General features: G+C 54.6%; 2 protein-coding genes across 3 annotated transcripts in view; both read left to right on the forward strand.

Annotated features, from left to right (window-relative positions):
- Positions 1-6: 6 nt before the first annotated feature.
- Positions 7-13,023, forward strand: TRIM8 (tripartite motif containing 8; the record flags this gene model as incomplete). The annotated part of the gene is made up of 6 exons (XM_006095896.3): positions 7-78; positions 9,448-9,543; positions 9,877-10,110; positions 11,152-11,183; positions 11,308-11,423; positions 11,764-13,023. Coding segments are annotated over 6 exons (1,158 nt in total), but the record flags the coding sequence as incomplete, so codon positions are not given.
- Positions 11,308-18,589, forward strand: part of SFXN2 (sideroflexin 2) — a 65,205-nt gene continuing 57,923 nt past the window's right edge. Inside the window, exon 1 of one of the 2 annotated variants that reach the window (XM_023759821.1) lies at positions 11,308-11,423. The gene's annotated coding sequence lies outside the window, so the exon portion shown is untranslated. The remainder of the gene's footprint in view (positions 11,424-18,589) is intronic. The other variant, XM_023759822.1, reaches the window with a different exon arrangement.

Raw genomic sequence — 18,589 nt, forward strand, 5'->3', positions numbered from 1 at the left:
CAATATTGCTGCTACTACAGCGGTGCGCATCAGGGACACTCGGTGTGCGACGTGGAGATCCGGAGGAATGAGATCCGGGCAAGTATCCTACACACACACACACACACACACACACACACACACACTCCCCACCGCCCGGGGACCACCCATCCAGGCAGGCTGACTTCCGTGACCTCAGGCCAGAGGCTCCCTTCCAGACTCGAATACTCTGAAAGTTTGGGGGCAGGTTCTGGGAAGAAGGATCCCATGGCTACTTAATCCATTTCTGCACCTGTGCTCAGAGAGCCCATCTTGTGAGTCATTTGTGGAGCTGAGGTGCGGGGCTGTTGGAGTTTGGGTGCTGCTTTTCCGTCTTCCCGCACAGCCCCCTCCCCCAGCCTGGTTTCTGTAAGGCCCTGCAGGAAGTCACCAAGGCAGTGACCCAGGTTCTGCATCTCCAGCTGCTGTTTATGTAATGAGTGTCCTGGTGCCGCTGCTGCGGCTGACATGATCCATGATGTTGGCATACCAATGAGGAAGTAAACAAAAGCAGCCATGTTAGTTTCAAGCCCTACTGGAAACGCATTGGGGGGTGGAGGGGAGCTTCCGGGGGGAGAGCAGCGCTCCCGTATCTGTGAGGACAAGGCCCGGACAGCCAGCAGTATCGGGACAGTGTCTCGGCTGTTCGGATTATTCCGGAGAGCCCGCTCTCCATGTGTGGGGATCGCAGCCCTGTGTGTGCCTGTGTCGAACGCTCCTGCATGAACAAACCTTAAAGTATGTGTCTTCATCGCCCTGAGCCCTTTGCTCCCAGCCCAGCCCTATATCACAGCCCTCCCACATTTGGGGAGGGGAAGTGGAAGACGGAAAAAGAATCCTGTGGGTTTAAGGTTGAGCCGCCTTACAATCTGGTTTCAGGCAGCTGGCTCCCCTGGGCTGCCGGCTGAGTGATTACGGAACCACATCCCCTCCCATTGTATACACCCTGCAGCAGCGGCCAATGTCAAAACCGCCTTCCCCCTCAGGCCTGTGGGCCAGGCTTTGGAGCTGGACTGAGGCAATACTTCCGTCCCCTCCGGTGGAGGGGGGCTCCTACTAAGTCCCTCCCTGGTCCCCTGGCTTTCAGAGTTGAGTCATACCAGAGGAAGGGGGTTGGCCTGCGACTGTATGAGCCATTTCAGAAGCCCAAGCTCGGGGCCTGGGGGTGAGGTTGGGCTTTGGTAGGACTGGGAGTGTTTCTGGGTGGGGGCCCCTGGAGGCTAGTTGAGGCCAGTGGGGAGTTTGGGTATGAGGAAGCAGTGATCAGGGGACGGTTGTAGACGGGGGCTGTTTCCTTTGGAGGGACAGTCAGAATGAGTCAGTGTTTAGCCATTAAAAAACATACACAGACAACTAACAAAAGGCAAGAGGGCTGCCACAAGCTGAGGGCAGGGACAACAAATAAAATTTGCTGTATAATTAGTTTCCAATCCGATGGGCGAGCTCTGGGTTTTTGTGCCAGTACAGGGCCTCTGGTTTCTTAAAGGAAGTGTGGGGGGTGGCGAGAGGAGCCATTTCCACTCCCTCCCCACTAGGGTTAGAAAAGGCAGAAGCCTAGGGGAAGCAGATGAGCCCCAGGGCAAACAGCCTGGGTTTTCCTCAGTATTGGGAAGCTACTGCTGTTAATAAAGATGGGAGGGCTTGGGAGAGGAGGCTGGGAAAGGGCAGAGGCAGGAGAAAGGGGCTGTCCAGCCCTCAGTCCTGGGATTGGCAGGGGAAAGTGAGAGGAGGGGAAGGGGCTGAAAGGAACAGGGGAGGGGGCCGCAACCAGGGTGGTGAGTGTATGTGTGCCCCCTCCCAAGGTTTTGCTCTTAGCTGTGTCTGTGCTAGGGGTTCTTTCATTTGGGTCGGGGAGAAAACATAATTGTACCTGACGTGGTAGTAAGAGGGTATCTCTAGATGTGTGGGTTTGCAAGTGTCTTTGCCCTCAATGCACCTGTCTCCTGGTTGTGTAGCTGGGGTGTGGGAGGGATGGCACATGCATGCAGAGTGCATCCTGAGGTTCCCACCGGCAGGTCCCTGATCCCCAGCTCATGGGAGGAACTGGATGGGAGCAGGCCCTGAACTTTGTCAGCAGCTGGGTGCGTGCGTGCATGCCTCTGTGTGTGTGTGTGTGTGTGTGTGTGTGTGTGTGTGTGTGTTAGTTCCTGTCCCTAGCGTGAGCAGGGACTCAGAAGTAGTGGGTTGCATCAGGGCCAGATGTGCAATTCTATTTGCTCAGCATCTGTGCCCCCCAGCCTGAGTCTCATCCCCCTCCTATTCATCCCTCTCCAACTCCCCCACTCTAGGCCCTCAGGATTCTCTCCGGTGCCCCAGGGTACTGGAGTTGGAAACCCTTCAATAGCCCAACACCACTCAGTATGAGTTGGATTTATTGAATGTGGAGGAAGGGGGCAGGGGGTCCCACCAAGCGGGAGGGAGGGAGCTTTGGAGAACCTGAATGGAAGAACCCATTTCATTCTCCATCCTCTCTGGGACACAGGGGGGAGGGGCCTTTTCCTGGGCCTCTTTTCCCTTGGGAATCAGTCCTAAAGGACCTCTTCTGGTACCATGGATGAGGGCAACAGAATTCTCCCGGATATAGGAACAGAAGCATGGGGACCTAGCACATGCCTTCAAATGTAGCTCTGCTTCTTGTTCTTCTTTTTCTGTCCTCCTGGGAGAGGGGAGGGGGTGGCTACTGAAATGCCCTTTTGGCTAGAAATAGAAAACCCTGATTAACCTCTCCCTGGTGGCCCCTACTTGCTTACTCAAAAGCACTCACATGTGCATGGGCCAGTGGCCTGGTGCAGGGGCCCAGCGGGAAGGCAAACAGGGCCTCCATTCAGTGGTGGGGACTAGCAGGGGATCTCTGAGTTAGGCCTGTGAAGTCCATGGCCCCATTCTACACTTGGGAAGCCGGTGTGTAGGCCACATTGCCCTGAGGCCTGGGTGCTCACTGCATGGGCCTCAGAGACCACTCTCTGGGACATATCCAGACCCTAAATATGTCCTAAGGGCCTAAGATTAGGACATTTAGGTGGGTTCAGGCCTGGCAGCCTTGGTGTTCAAATCCTCTTCCGTCCCCTAGGTTTAGGGGTTCTGAGCAACATGGTACTGGGATGAGCACCTCTATCTCATAACCCCCCCTCAACATGGAAAGATGACTCAAGATAAGCCCTAGTTATCTTGTGTGATGGGCTATGCAAGGTGTGTGTGTGTGTGTGTGTGTGTGTGTGTGTGTGTGTGTGTTTTTTCAGGTCATAGTTATGTCTGTGTCATTCCTAGGATTCCAGATCAAGGCTGGAAATGTTCTTTGCTTTCTTGGAGGTTTAGAGTTGAGATGTTCTTTACAGAGGGGATCCCACTGCTTGGTCCGGTTTGGAGTGGCTCTCACATTGCCTTTGGCTGGAGGGGTTGGGTGGGATCCTGGGTCTCCACTCCATGTGTCTGTGTCAGGTAGGCTGTAGGAGTGAGGGTTGGCCTGGTCTAGCCCACTCAGGCAGTGCACAGCCCACTGCTGCCTCCTCCCCCACCGTACTCCTGTGGCAGGGTGGGAGCTGGGGTGGGGAGGCTGTGTGTATTCAAGGCACGAGGGTCGTAAGTGCCCCTTCCTTGACCATCCTGAGTTTTACACAGAAGGGGGCCTAGTTTGGCCTTGCTCCAAGGGCCGCAGCCCCCACCCCCCCCACCCCACCACACACACACACATACCTCCTCCCCAGGATACTGCTGACACAGCCGGGCGCCTATCATGCACATCCTATTGATTCCTCTGCCTCCTGCACTCTGGGTAGCTGTGCATCCATGTCAGTCTGCAGGTGTGTGTAGCCAGCATGCTGGCTGTGTCTCTGACACGTGACGAATTTTTTGTATCTCGTGTGTGTATCTCAGAAGGTATGAGATGAGTGACTGACTTCATTATGTAGTTATGTATGTGTGATGTGGGGTCAGAAAGATTGTGTGTGTGTGTGTGTGTGTGTGTGTGAGAGAGAGAGAGAGAGAGAGAGAGAGAGAGAGAGAGAGAGAGAGAACAAGCATGCCGCACACCTGCGAGGTGAAGTTGAGTGTGTGTGCATGACTGTCAGCATGACTGCTAGCGTGACTGCCTGCTCAGGCTGTGGTTGGTGGTTGTGAGTCTTGTGCGACTTTTCTCACCTGGTGGGGTGGGAATTGGGGAGGGAAGGGGAAGATGGGATTCACCTTAGGGTGAGCTTATTGCTTGTGGCAGTATCAGAGGTAGCAGCCTGGATGGATCCTGCGATGCTGTATTGGGGGCAGTCTGGGTGGGCACAGGAAGAAGGTGAGCCTGGTTGGGGCCCCCAGCCTGGATCGAGCAGGCAGCCTCATCCCTGGCTCTGGAAAAGCCTTCCTTCCCGGCTGGCCTGGCATTCAAACCCAGACAAAGGGGGGCTTTCTCTCTCGCCTCTTTGTTCTGCTGCCCCAGAGCGCTGCTCTCTGCATGGCAAAAGCTAATTTGACTCTGCAGCTGGGAAGCCCTCTCTGGGGTCTGCCGGGGCCTGCCTCCCAGGTGCTGCCTTTCTTCTTGCCCTGGCTTCTGCCCTGTAACCTCCTCTCTCTGGGTCTGTGGTTGCCCCAGCCTGGGGATGCACAAGGTAGCCCAAGGCAGGAGCTGAGGCACGAAAGGGGCATCTGTGGCAGGCAGAAGCTGCTCTGAGACAAGGGGAGAGTGCTGTGGCCCAGGGGGAGAGGAGGCTGACCTATTCCTGGGATGAGGTCTTAAATGGGAGAGTGGGGAGTAGGTTTGGCAGCTGGGGAGGAGGTCAGGATAGGGTGGCTCTGGAGCAGGGGTTGCAGCCAGAGCTGCAGCCAGCATGAGAGTCATCTGGGCAGGGGTCTGCGTGGCTTAGCTCCCTCTTTCTGCCCCCACCCTCCCGCCACCGGGGCTGTTGGACCCAGCCCTGGCTTTGTCTGAAAACCTCAGGCCTGCTTCTGGCCCAGCCCCTGGGGCCCTGTTCCCTCCTGACCTTGCTTCTCTTCAAGGTTGACTTGTGGGTTTTATTATTATTTATTAACTTTTATACAGCCTAGAGTCCCCATGGCCTCACCCGTCTGCCCAGTCCAGTCTGACACCAAAAATGCCAGTTGGACCTGGCCAGTCAGGCTCTACAGGGACATGAGGCTTTCCCAGGGCAGGGATGTAAGGGGCTTGTGATTGCCCCCCCTCCAGAGTCTAGAACACTAGGTGACAAGTATGAGAAGCAGGATGTTCTGGGGCCTTGGAGAAATGGGAATGAAGTGCTCTCAAGCCTTCTTGATGCTTTTGCCCTCACAGATTCAGGAGCAGATCATGGAAGGCCTTAGGCCCTCAGGGACAGGGACAGGAGTGAGCAGGTCCCATCTGGACCAGGGCCTGTGGAGCGGGGCTGGGGCTCATATTGTCCCTCCTGCTGGAGGAGGCCTGGTCCCTCAAGTGCTTCTAGTCTAGACCATGGTTTCCCACTTTGCTCCTTTCCACTCCCCTCCTGCCACAGTCCAGGTGACTTACTGTGGGCTGGGAGCAGTTTATAAAGTGCCCTGCACCCCACGTGGAGAGCCCTTGCTCTGAATCAAGGTGGGATGATCTCAGTTGTGGCTTTTTTCCCTGGTGGGCGATGGGGCCTCAGGTCTCAGCAATTCCCTGGAGGTTGAGATGGAAAGGAGGCTGGTGGTAGTGGAGAGGGGTCCAGGCCTTGCTTCCTCAGTTCCCCATCCTCCAGCTTCTCAGCAACCTGATTCAGGCATTTGGTGTAACAGAGATGAGAGGTAATGAAGGGGCAGCAAGTCTCCCCAATTTCCCAGTTCCTGAGGTGGCAGTAGTCCCCCAACCCTCTGCATCCCCCCAGGTGTTACCTGTGGCAGGATTAAGATCACCTGGCCCTAAGGAGGGCACGCCCTGCAAAGGTAAGCTGGCCAGCATGGACCCCCTCCCCTACCCCTGCAGCAAAGACAGGAGCCCAAGGGCCTCTGAGCTGGGGGAGGGGAAATGAAAAACCCAGCCACCTACTAGGGAGTGTGGCACTGCCTTCACTGGGCCTGGCCTGGGCTCCCACCTCAGAGGGCTGTGGGCAGGCAGGAACCAGGACCTGGGACAGGTGAAGCTAAGAGAAGATGCTGCAGGGTCCCAGGGTAGAAGTGCTGCCAGGAAAGGCTCTGAGAAAAGCCTACGAGAAGAGAGAAAGGGCTGAGTCCCCCCAGGACTGGACAGGAGGTACCTCCCTTGGCTCTGCCCTGAGGGGTCAGCCATGAACTCCCAGAAAGGGTTTCAGGGGGGCAAGGGAGGGACCTCCCACTGGTCTGGAGGGTGGGAGCAGAGCAGCTCCATTCCTATCTTCTGAGGGAAACTGGGCTGGGAATCCACCTGGGGTCCCCCTTTCCCACCCCTCATTTGGGACTCAGCCCCAGGTGCACCCCTAATCAGATGATGATGAGTTTGAGCAGGGAGTCCTTGGTGATGGGGGCTTGGGCATGGGACCTGGGTTTTCAGTCATGCAGGGCAATGGGAAGGCAAGAGTGGCCTGGAGTCTGAGATGCATGGCGGGTGGGGGAGCTGTCTTCCTGAGTGTGGGCACAAGGTATCCAGCGGGCAAAAATCTGAGGGCCAGTTGCTACAGGGAGGTAAAAAGGCATTATGTTCCTAAGAGGGTGTCCTGGCCACCTTGCCTTTATGGCAAGCCTCCCTCAATTGTCTGGGGCCTTCAGGAAGTCCAGCCTTCACCCCAAGGGGGTTGGATGCAAGGACCTGTGCACCTGGTACAACACTGCATGAGGTATTCGCAGGGCCCCAGAGCAGTATGTGTGCTTGTGTGTGTGGAGTTGTTTGCATGTATCTGGGCCATACTGTGAGGTGCTGCGTGCCCTCTTTGCACAACTGTGGGCCGTTTCACAGGTGGGGAGGATCCATGACTACCTACCTCTATTCCTGCCCCCCACCCAGCCGTGTTTCTGAACAGGTGCTGAATCCCAGATTGGCAACAGATACCTGTGCCTGTTGGGCTGGTGTGGGGAGCTTGCTGGAAGGACAAGTGCTGGGGGCAGGGCAAGGTCTCCTAGGGCTGGTTCTTAGAGGTCCTGTCCTGGGTCATTGAAGGGTTAAGTTTTTCGGGGAGATTGTCCCAGGCTTCCCAGCTTAGCTAAGAGCCTCGCCCCCACCTCCTCCTCCTCTCAGGGTCCTGGTGTTTTGGTTAGCCACCAACACAAAAGGGGGTCCCTGAACTCCTTACTGGCCTTGCTTTCCTCCCATGTAAAATGGGTTGGGGAGTGAGAAAGGGATTGGTGGCAGGTTGGGAAGCCAGCTGGGTGTGGATGGGAGTGGGAGTCATGGCATCAAACTTGAGGGTCACTCTGAGGCCCACAGAGAGGAAGAAAAAGAATCATTCCTTGTTGAGTATATACTCACTGTGAGCAAGGCTCTGTGCAATTCGCTTTGCAAACCTTATTTTATGTGTAAAACCCATGGGTTTATTCATTAAACATATTATGCATCCATAGGGTGCTGGGGCCTTTGTGTGGCCTGGCTCAGAAGGGAGGTGAAAAAAGATAGCAGCAAAGCCCTATTTTCAAGAGGCCTTGAGTTTTGTAGGGAGATCAAACCACAGTTTATGAAACAAATTACAGAATAATGTATCCTATAGATCTTTCTGGGATGATGGCTGTTTTGTCTCTTTAATATTCAGTACATTAGCCAGTAGCTACATGCAGCTATTGAGCACTTAAACTGAAGCTGGTGCAACTGAAGAACTGATGTTTAATTTCACTTATTTTTAATTAAATTTAAATAGTCACATGTGATGAGTGGCCACCATATTACACAGCAGAGCTATAGAGGGCAGGCAGAATGTGACAACCCCTTTGCATGGCCAGGACTGGGAGAGACCTGCATAAACGCTGAGCAGAGGCCATGAGAAGTTTCCTAGAGGAGTGGGGTCTTGAAGGATAGAGAAGGAGAGGGAAGAGGCACTGTGGACTACAGAAAAACATCAACAGGGTGTAGGGAGTTCAAATGTGCACAGAGTGTTGGGGGCAGGATACTATCAGGTCTTAAGAGAGCCTTCATTACCGTGCTAAAATGTTTGGAAGGAGGGAGTCATTGAGAGTTCTTGAGCAGGAGCAAGACCCTATTTGAAGAGGTATGCTGGTGAGGGGGATGACAGGATGGGTGGAGCAGCTGGGATGGGCAAGGCTGGGAGGATAGGGGTTGTAGAGATAGGATGTGAAGGGCTGAAATAGTAGCTTGGTCCAGTACCTTCCAGCAGACTAGCCTCAGGTTTTAGGAGAGCCAGTGTCTCCTTTCCACCTGGGTCCAACTGAGGGGCTGAGGCAGTTAGCAAGGACTTCAGAGGCCTGGCTCTCAGGGTCAAGAACAAGGGTGGGGGTGGCTGGCTTGCTGCTCCCAAGTGTAAGGTTGTTTGACCCTCTGCACCTTAGGGTGCTCATCTCTAAGCTAGGGCTCCCAGAGAGAGGCAGCACGCCTTGGATAAGAACAGACCTTACTGCCTGTCGGAGTAGCTCAGTTGGTTGAGTGTCGTCCAGTGCACCAAAGGGTTTGCTGTTTCGATTCCTGGTCAGGGCACATACCTGGGATATGGGTTTGATCCCCAGTTCCTCTCTCTCTCCTTCCCTCCTTCCCTGAGTTAGGCAGCATGGCCTCCCTCCCTTCTTCCCTTCTCCTTTCTTCTCTCTAAGCATGTACTCAAATGAGCATTAAAAAAAATAGCCCTGGCTGGTGTGGCTCGGTTGGGCATCAGCTGGGCACTGGATTCCTGGTTCTATTCCTGGTCAGGGCACATGCTTGGGTGGTGGGCTGGATCCCCTGTGGGGAGCATACAGGAGGCAGCCCATCAATGTTACTCTTTCACAGCAATGTTTCTTCTCCCTTCCTCTCTCTCTCAAAATCAATAAATCAATAAACTATTCTTTTAAAAATTAATTAATTAATTAGATTTTATAAAAAGAACAGACCTTACTGTCAGATCCTGAGTTTGTAGCTCAGCTCTGCCACTTACTGTGTGCTTTGGATAAATTACTTAACCTCTCTGGTTTCCTCTTCCCTGAAACGAGGATAATAATAGTACTTATCTCATAGCATTACTGGAATGATAAGGTTCATCTGAGGTGGGGGCGGGGTGCTTAGAACCAAGACTGGCCTGCCCCTGCCCTCAGAAAGCTCATGTGTGAGAAGCTACCCCAGGCTTTCTTTTCCTGGGGACAGACTGGCCAGACCCCAGGCTTTCTTTTCCTGAGGACAGACTGGCCAGACAGAGGTCACCAACCAGGCCCCTGGGATTGCACGAGGGCCAGAGAGGTTGGATGGCAGAAATTTTAGGTCACCTGGGTCAAAGGATCTACAGGATGAGTCTGTTCTATAGAGGGAGGTTGGTGCTCACCCATCCTTGGTAAGGGGTGGAGCTGCAGCCCCTTCTGATGCCCCTGCCTCAACTGTCCCTGCAGAAGATGCTGATGAAGCAGCAGGACCGACTGGAGGAGCGAGAGCAGGACATTGAGGACCAGCTGTACAAACTCGAGTCAGACAAGCGCCTGGTGGAGGTAGCTAAGCCCAAGTTCATGGTTGGGTTGGGGGCTGCTTGGGTGCCGGGCCTTGGGCTCGTCCTTATTTGGGTGAGGATCTGTGTGTGGTCGGCTCTGTGCCAGAACCCTTTGGTCAGCCATTCCCTGAACTGTCAGTTGCTGAGTCCTACAGGGGTAGCTGGCACAGAGCCCTGTGCTACCAGCAGGTCAAACCTTGCCCTGAGGAACCCTGGGCAGTCTGGGGGTTTGGGGTCCCAGACTCTACCATCCAGGATGTCAGACAGGCAGAAGCAGCAGCCAGTGGTCCCCAGTGCTCACTTGCCTGCCCACTCTTGCCCCCTGTGCCTGCAGGAGAAGGTGAGCCAACTGAAGGAAGAAGTGCGGCTGCAGTATGAGAAACTGCACCAGCTGCTGGATGAGGACCTGGGGCAGACAGTGGAGGTTCTGGACAAGGCCCAGGCCAAATTCTGCAGCGAGAACGCAGCGCAGGCGCTGCACCTTGGGGAACGCATGCAGGAGGCCAAGAAGCTGCTGGGCTCCCTGCAGCTGCTCTTCGACAAGACAGAGGATGTCAGCTTCATGAAGGTGGGCTGGGCCCAGGACTGGTGGTGGGACCCAAGGGCATTCCTAAAGTGGAGTCTGCAATTCTTTTTTTAAAAACATGTTTGCTTTTTTAAAAAAAAAACATGGGGTTTTTTTTTTTTTTTGGTTTTGTTTTTAATTGATTTTAGAAAGAGAGGAACGGAGAGGGATAAAGAGAGGGAAACATTGATTATTTGCCCCCTGCATACTCCCCACTGGGGATCAAGTCTGCAACCCAGGCATGTGCCCTGACCAGGAATCGAACAAGCGACTTCTTAATTCATGGGTTGACACTCAACCACAGAGCCACACCGGCCGGGCAAGTCTGCGATTCTTATTCCCCAATCAGTTTCCCCCACCAGTGTGTCCACAGGGCTTTGGAGCCACCCTGTCCTTCTAGCTTTGTGACCTTGGGCAAGTCCTATATGTTCCTTATGCCTCAGTTCCCTCACCTATCAAATGAGGTTGATATTACAGATCTACTCTCCTTTATCCTCAATTCCAAATTTTAGTAATCTCTGCATACTCAAAGAAAAAACTTCTGGCAACTCATTTAACTGCAAAAATTGACCTGAACTGATGTTGGCAATGTATGGTCCTTATTTATCTCACCTAGTACACATATTCAAACATTTTGCTATAGGAACATTGATGTATTGAATTGTGGTGCCTACTGGGGGGTGATATATAATATATGGTACCGGCACTATATTTCCCTTCTGAAATCCAAATAATTCCACATCTGGCCCCAAAGATTTCAAATAAGAGGATTGAGTGCCTGCAAACCTTCCTTCTAGGGTAGTTGTGTGGATAAAATGATGGATGTATAAGAAACACGTGCAATATTGTCTGTCACATACTAAGTGCTCAATAAACGTTAGCTATTCTTATCTTCTAAAAAAGCAGATGCCACTATCCCACCACCACCCGGCCACACTGTAGCCACGGTCTGCCCAGCCTGGGGAGGGTGAGGATGGGGCAGGTCTTGTCTTCCCCTCTCCCGTGCTGCCTTTTCCACTGACGAACCCTTTTCTCTCTCCCTAGAACACCAAATCTGTGAAAATCCTCATGGACAGGTGAGCAGGAGGTGCCTAGCTCTCAGGGGAACACATCTTGGGAGGGTCAGGCCCACGGGGGGGAGGTAGGGCGGGCTCACTGGTGACACCTCCTCACAGCAGATGCCCCGTCCACTGCCCCCAGGACCCAGACCTGCACGGGCAACAGCCTTTCTCCTCCTAAGATCGGCCACCTGAACTCCAAGCTCTTCCTGAACGAGGTGGCCAAGAAGGAGAAGCAGCTGCGGAAGATGCTAGAAGGTGAGGGTGGGGTCTTCAATGGAAGGGAGAGAGCCCTTTGGGCAGGGGTGTATGCCAGAGCCTTCCCTCTGAGAGGCAGCATGGCCTAGTTAGGTGGATCTTCCTTCGTGTCCTGGCTTTGCCACTTCTAGCTGTGGAACTTTGGGCAAGCCATATTACCTCCCTGAGCCTGTTTCTCCAACTGTAAAATGGGAATAATAATAGTATCGACTTGCTAATGGAGTAGTGAGCACCAACCAAGGTGATGCTGACATAGTGTGCCTGGTCCTATAGATGAGAAAGGTCCCCAGGGGTGAGGAGGATGTGAACTTCATTGTCTTTTGTCCCAAACTCTCCACAGGCCCCTTCAGCACACCGGTGCCCTTCCTGCAGAGCGTCCCCCTGTACCCTTGTGGCGTGAGCAGCTCTGGGGCGGAAAAGCGCAAGCACTCAATGGCCTTCCCTGAGGCCAGCTTCCTAGAGACATCGTCGGGCCCTGTGGGCAGCCAGTATGGGGCAGCGGGCACAGCCAGCGGCGAGGGCCAGTCCGGGCAGCCCCTGGGGCCCTGCAGCTCCACGCAGCACTTGGTGGCCCTGCCAGGCGGCGCCCAACCAGTGCACTCAAGTCCTGTGTTCCCCCCATCGCAGTATCCCAATGGCTCCGCCGCCCAGCAGCCCATGCTCCCCCAGTATGGCGGCCGCAAGATTCTCGTCTGTTCCGTGGACAACTGTTACTGTTCTTCCGTGGCCAACCATGGCGGCCACCAGCCCTACCCCCGCTCCGGCCATTTTCCCTGGACAGTGCCCTCGCAGGAATACTCACACCCGCTCCCACCTGCACCCTCCGTCCCCCAGTCCCTTCCTGGCCTGGCCGTCAGAGACTGGCTCGACGCCTCCCAGCAGCCTGGCCACCAGGATTTCTACAGGGTGTATGGGCAGCCATCCACCAAACACTACGTGACGAGCTAACGCCACGCGGGCGGTGGGGCGCTGGGGAATCTTCCCCCCCAGCCCCCAGTGGCTCGGGAATTATGCATCCAGAGACCTGTCCTTCTACCTTCCTGTCCTCCCTCCCTTCCTTCTTTCCCCTAAGTCTTGTCCTTTTGGATTTTGTTTTGGGCTTTGTTTTTGATTTTTTTTATTATGAATCTCTGGACGTGGAGTGACAGTGGGAGCTGGGCTGCGCTGGGGCCGCAGGTGGCCCTGGAGTTGGGAAAGCGTCTACCTCAAGGCGCTGAGCTCTCTCTCTGTCTCTCCTTTCTTCTTCCACACCTTCTCCTCCTCACCCCTGTGGCTGGAAGGAGCCTCAGCTTTCCCTAAAGCCTTGAGGGGTGGGGCAACCCTCCTCACCCAGCCCTGGGAGGAAGGACCAGTGCCCACTGGCCTGCTTCTCCTCTTGTTTTTCTTTTGGGCAGTTTGATCACTGACTGAGTAAGAAATGACCTGTAGATTGTGGGGCTTTTGTTTTTTAATTTTTTTTTTAAACCAAGAATTGATTTCTCCTGCTTCTTCTCACCGTCCTCCCAGACGGAGTTCAAAGGCCACTTCTCAAGCAGCTTTTGGCACCTTCAGCCTCAGAGTGGAATCTTACAGACAGGAACCCCATGTCCAGGAAAGAAAAGAAGGAACTTTGCCAATAATAGTGACCACAGCAAAAGCAAATAATAATAATATTAATAATAATAAAGAGAAATAAAAAATAATTAAATAAAAAACCATAGCACAGCCCTTGTTGAGGTCAGCGGGGGAAGAGGGGCCGCCCTGAGTTGGGTTCTTGCCTGGATTTTGACACAGCAACTTCCTGTAGTGAGCACTTTGTATGAATCGTGGACTTCCTGTTCTCAAGGCGCAGGTATTCTGTAATCTGTCTAGAGCACACACCGAATCCGACTTCTAATAAACAATGGCGCAGTCCCACTCCCTGCCTCGCCTCTTACCCAGCTCCTCAGGCCTGGGGTCCTCAGGCCTTGGGTGGGGAGGGGCCCTCTAGGAATGGAAGCCCCTGCCCTCCTGGCCTTGATTCTCTGATGGCTCCAGCTTGTTCCAGCCTGTGAATGTCAACCCGAAAGGCACGGATCGCATCTACTCAGCCCTGAGTTCATTTGGGAAATATTGGCTGAGGGTCTCCAATGCCCAGTTCTCTGCTTCATAGGCCCTGGCATCTTTGAGGTCCTGCTAACATGCTCTTAGCTAGGACAGACAAAGGAAGAAACCTTATGAGCCTTGCAAAGTTTACCACCTCCAGTCCACAAATATTTATTGAGCACATGCTAAGTGCTGGGCACTGCATAAGCAGAGCAAGACCCTGTCTTGGAATTTAGTCTGACTGGGCCTTGCCCCCATTGGGAGGGTGCAGTCACTCAGCCCCATATCTCCTTTGGTGACCTGGGCTCTGCCCCTGAGGATGGAAGAAGAGCGGGCAGGAAAACCTTTGGCTCTGGGAGGCATGGAAGTAGAGTAGCAACACGAAAAGTACATCCTGCCTCTATCCCCCTTGGCAGGGCTTCTCCAAGCCTCTAGCACAGTGGTTCTCAACCTTCCCAATGCCGCGACCCTTTAATACAGATCCTCATGTTGTGGTGACCCCCAACCATAACATTATTTTCGTTGCTACTTCATAACTAATTTTGCTACTGTTATGAATCGTAATGTAAATATCTGATATGCAGGATGTATTTAGGCGACCCCTGTGAAAGGGTCGTTCGACCCCCAAAGGGGTCGCGACCCACAGGTTGAGAACCGCTGCTCTAGCATGTCTTGGGAGCTTATTGAAGGGCTGAATCTTAGATCCCCACTTAGACTCAGTTGGAATGACTGAGATCCCAGGAATCTGCACTTTTAACTCCCCAGGAATTCTGACAGATCCTGGGGTTTCAGGAGTGCAGCCACGAGGGACTGTCCAGGCTCCTGTGTGCCACAGGGACCCCTGGGGTGGAAGGAGGGGATGGGGCACACCAAAGGCCCTTCTCCTTTGCAGGGGAGCTGACCTCTAAAAAGGATCTCTGGTTTGTTGCCTAATACTGCATGGATCTGCTTATGTTGTAAAGCAGCCTGTACCCTTCCATATAGAAGCTTCTGGGGTAGAATCAGGGCCTGAGCACCGCCTGCCCCGGAAGCTTAGAGCAAGCCGTGTGGAAGTCCTGTGCCAGGGGTCCAAGCCTCACAGACCCCTAGTCACCCCCTTCTCAGAAAAAGAGACCCAGATTGGAGGACATGGTCAGGCCAGTTGGGCTGGCCAGGCCAAACCAGTCTTGGTCCTGCTAAGTACCTCTGCCCTGTCCTGTGGGAGTAGAAAATGACTCTGGGGTGGGTGGACCCTTGTTTCATTGCTCCCCCTTTCTACTTGGGCAGAGAGCCAGGAGCAGGATGACAACAGCTGGCCTGCCCCTTCTCTTCCCCTGCACCTGCTTAGGGCTAAAGAGAGGGGGCAGATGGCTGGAGCACAGCACCCTCCCGCCCAGGGTGGAAGGATGCCCGGGGGCAGGTGGTGGTGGACGGATAGAGGTCTAGCCCCACTCACATCTGTTCCTGTCTCACTGTCCCTTTCTCTAGTTGTCAGGAACCCTGGGACATCTTCTGTGCCAAGAGTTGGAAGCCAAGAGCAGAAAGCTGCCCAATTTCTTTCCCACTTGGCCCTAGTTTGTTTTAGCGGATGGGAGGGATCCTGTCTCCAGGTGCACCCATCAGATTGGGATATAGGAGACTCAGGTGGCAGTGGGAGGGGCCTAACCCCCCCCCCTTTTCACCTCTTTAAAACATTAGCCAAAAAAAATACACCTCTAGGCCCTAAGGCAGGAAAACAAACGCTCCCTGGAGTACGCCCGGGGGCCCTCCCCCCCCAAGAAAGCAGGGAGACCCTAACCTTTTCCACTTGCCCCCAAACCCCCAGTTTTCCCTGGTTTTTAAGAGGCAGCTTTCCCCCACTTTCCAAACCGTCAGGGGGAAAAGGGGCCTTAAAAAAACTTGAAAGTCCCCCAGGACCCCCGCCCCCTAGAAAAAATTTTTTTTGGGGGGGTGGGGGGCTTCCCCCGCCCAGCCCCGGTGTGACCCCTCAGGCCCCTCTTGGACCCAAAGGGCCCCTTTTGCCTCCCTCTCTAACGATTTTCACACCCCGGCGGGGCCCTCCCCCCTCCCCAAAAAGGGACCTTTCCGGGAAGCCCGGGTTTTGGACCTTATCTCCCCCCCCCCCCCCCCCCCCCCCCGCCGAGGGCGGGGCAGGGAGGGGCCCCAAGCCCCTTTGCCCCAAATGTCCAAGGGCTGGGGGGGGGGGGGGGGGCGACCACCGGGGGTTTCCTGAGCCAGCCACCCCGCCGGCCCCAGCTCTTTCATGTCGCTGCCCTCCCCCGTCCCAGCCCGGAGCCGAGCAGCTGCACCCCGCTCCCCGCCCAGCCTCTCTCCCAGCTGTCTTTGGGGTGGGGCTGGGCAGCTGGGAAACAGCTGCAAGGTGGGGGGGGGGGTACTCGGGTGCCCCCTGCAACAGCCGGAAGCAGTCTCCGTGCCCAGGGCGCGGTGCAGGGGGCCGGGGAGGGCGAGGCCTGGGGCGGGTCGCTCCTCCGCCCCTCCCCCAGCGCATCTGGCCGGGCCAGCTGAGCGCCGGGCCGACCCGGATCAAAGCCCCTCCCGGCTTCAAAGCCCCCCTGGGGCGGCGGCGGGCGGGGAAGCCGCTGAGTCAGGGCTCCGGGCCCCTCTCTTTAAGCCGAGCCCCTGCGCTCTAACCTCACTTCTGGGTTCCTCCTCGCCCTGTTCGCACCCACCCACTCAGCTCCTACGGCTGTCACCGTGCCCTTTCCCCAGACACCTTCATGTTCTCCCCTCCGAGGGTGGGGAAGATCCGATGAACACTTTCAGGATCAGATCCTGGCTGCCTGGGGGATTCCCTGCCCCACTTTCTCGGCTGGCAAATTCCGGGGGTGGGGGTGGGGGTGGGGGTGGTCTGGGTCATGTTCTTACTCACCCCAGCTCTAGGCCTACGGAAAAAGGGGGCCTGTTACGCTGACTGGGGCTGTGGGGTGCAGGGAAGTGGCAAATGACTCCTGGGTGTCCCTGGACAGACCTCACCACATGGTAGCCCCTCTTCTAAAGCGAGGGTCTCCCTGTATGATTTTGGAAAACCCTTACTTGGAGGTGCTTAGAAACAGTGGTCTCTAGAAACTGGGATCCTGGTACTGGTTCTAGAACCCTCTGAGTCCTTTTTCTGTGAGTTAAAGGGGCAAGGAATGACCTTGAGGGCACCCTTGGATCGGACCCAGACTCAGGCTGAGGGGATGGGAAGCAGATCCGAGTGTGGGCAGAAGGCTCATGGCGAGAGGTCGGAGACCTGGGCCAGCAGGAGGCTGGCCTTAGGAACATCAGCGTCTTCCTTCGGCTTCTCTCTTTCTTTCCCCAGCACCCCCCTCTTTCCACCTGCACCCCAAAGGCTTTCTTCCCTTCCAGGGGAGGTTGTCTTCACCCCGTGCTTTAACTCCTCCAGGGACAGAGAACTTACAACCTCAGGACGCTCTTGCTCCAGTGAAAGCTTTGACAGATCACAAATGGAAATCTCGTGGGTAGAGCTGTGGCCTCCACCCTGTCCCCCGCGGTGTATGGGAAACATGCCCTGAGTGAGGGAAGCCTTCAAGAGCCCAGGGCTTCTTCCCTAAAACCCCCTGTCCCTGCATCACAGATGCCAGGGATGTACCCGGAGTTCTGCCCTGGGAGTCTGAATGTGTCGTCCACAGGCGACCAGTGTTTAAAAAATGCTTTGTGGCTTATTCCTCTGAACTGAGACATTTATTTATCCTTGCACTAGATCTTTAATCATTGGATATTTCTTGAGGGAGAACTCATCTGCTCAATGCCATAACTTATTTTTTTTATTATTTATATTCAGGCAAGAAGAGGGTGATGTGTGAAGTGGTGTGTGGTAGTTTTTAACAGCTTGTAGGATGGGGGGGGGGGGCGGGTTAGAGATGGCAGAGGCAACATCTCAAAACTGCAGGTAAGGAGCGAAATGAGGGAGCAGGCTGCAGGTAAGGAGCAAAATGAGGGAGCAGGCTCCCAAGAATTGTGCGTGAAGGGTGGTATGGACTTCTGGTCTACCATGGAGGCACTGGCTGCCTGGTTGTAAACTGGGTGTTGTCATCAGGCACTCTCCATGTTGCAGGGCACTGAGGAGGGAGGGAGCATAGATGCAAACGGGCAGCTCAAGGCCTCACCCAGAGGGACTCTCCAGCCACACCAGCTGCCATCTCTACCTGCCGCAGCCCCCTGGGCTCCACCCATCAAAAGCGCAGGCTTAGTCAGTCCCCCAGCAGCCCATGTGGTTTCAGGCCCCTGTGGCTCTTCTGATCCCTCTGCCTGATTGTCTGCTAGACGTAGAGTCCTGCCTCCCCGTGTACCTCTCTTCACCCTCTCCAGAGTGAGGAGTAACGAAATGACCCATGCAGACTGCCAGACCTATGCTGGCACGGCCCATTTTCAGGCATCGATAGCTATCACAGTGTTTATGTTCCTTTGAGCCGGTCCCACTCCCATGCACTTAACGTTCTTACTTGGTATTTTAACTAACTGGTTACAAGCTGCGTAGCTTACATGTCCGACTAGCCTGTGTGTCCCTGGAGGACGTGAAATATTAGTCATCTGTGATTTTCCGGAGCCTAGCACAGTACCTGCTTCATTCATTCACTCAGTCATTCACTCAGCAGGTATTTATTGAGGTGCTTCTAATGCTGGGCACTGTTCCAAAATTGGGGATATTTTGGTGAACAAAACAAACTCTGCCTTCTTGGAGCTGATAATTTAGTGAGGAAGAGACAGATGACAACAATAAACCAATAAATGTGAGCTGGCGATAAGTACTGTGAAGGAAAGTAAAGCAAGGTGTGGGGGGGGGTAGGTGGGGGGGGGGATAGGGCGTGTCAGCAGAAGGGAGAGGGCATGGCAGTTTTTATATAGGGAAGTGGTCAGGGCAGGTGACATTGAGCAGAGACTCCAGAATGGAGGAGGCAAAGTCTGGGGCTCTTTGGAGCAGGACTGTTCCAGGAAGAGGGAACACGTGTTGCCTGGGGCAGATGATGCTTGTTTTAGGAACAGCAAGAGGGTGAGTGTGGATGGAAAGAGTGAGTAAGGGGCAGAGCAGTGAGTGATGAGGTCAGAAAGGCGTGAGGAGACAGGGCCACGACATAGACATTGTAAGTGCTTTGTCTCTG

This window comes from Myotis lucifugus, unplaced genomic scaffold (assembly GCF_000147115.1).
Source record: "Myotis lucifugus unplaced genomic scaffold, Myoluc2.0 scaffold_162, whole genome shotgun sequence".
NCBI lineage: Eukaryota > Metazoa > Chordata > Mammalia > Chiroptera > Vespertilionidae > Myotis > Myotis lucifugus.